This window comes from Eurypyga helias, unplaced genomic scaffold, assembly GCF_000690775.1.
Source record: "Eurypyga helias isolate BGI_N326 unplaced genomic scaffold, ASM69077v1 scaffold32456, whole genome shotgun sequence".
Classification (NCBI taxonomy): Eukaryota; Metazoa; Chordata; class Aves; order Eurypygiformes; family Eurypygidae; genus Eurypyga; species Eurypyga helias.
In genome coordinates this window covers 7,508-7,935 of record NW_010255248.1, presented here as the reverse complement: position 1 = coordinate 7,935, position 428 = coordinate 7,508, and the positions used below count along the sequence as shown (strand labels likewise).

Sequence of the window (428 nt, the reverse complement as noted above, 5' to 3'; positions counted from 1 at the left end):
AACTTTGCCCACTGCTTGCCTTACCCAGCCGGTGGACTCCACCATCTTCAGGTCCACGGGGTCCCCGATGGGCTGCGCCCGCAGCAGCGAGACGGTGTGGCAGGCGACCAGGGAGTACAGCAAGGGGCCGGCGGGCAGGCAGCGGGGCTCGTGGACGATGGGCGTGAAGTGGTTGTCCTCCAGCGGAACCACCCCCCAGATGTCCAGACCTTCCTCCGTCAGCGTTCCCGTCTGTGGGGAGAGCATGGTGGGTGCGGGACAGCCCCGTCCCTGAGCTGGAAACCGGCGTCCCACGGCGCTGCCTGAGTCTCACCTTGTCGAAGCAAACCAGGCGTATCTTCCCGCAGAGGTTGATACGGGGGGGGCTGATGCAGAAGATGCCTTGTTTCTTCAGCCTGTTCTGGGCGTAGATGGTACCCACCGTCATC

At 64.5% G+C, this 428-nt stretch overlaps 1 protein-coding gene across 1 annotated transcript in view; it reads right to left on the bottom strand.

Annotated features, from left to right (window-relative positions):
- The window catches only part of ATP13A2 (ATPase type 13A2), a gene marked incomplete at its 5' end in the record, with an annotated part of 13,703 nt that overhangs the window by 5,922 nt on the left and 7,353 nt on the right, over nucleotides 1-428 (bottom strand). Inside the window, 2 exon segments of the mRNA XM_010153275.1 lie at nucleotides 25-231; nucleotides 314-428. The exon segment at nucleotides 314-428 is cut by the window's right edge and continues 26 nt beyond it. Coding sequence (XP_010151577.1) covers nucleotides 25-231; nucleotides 314-428 — 322 coding nt within the window.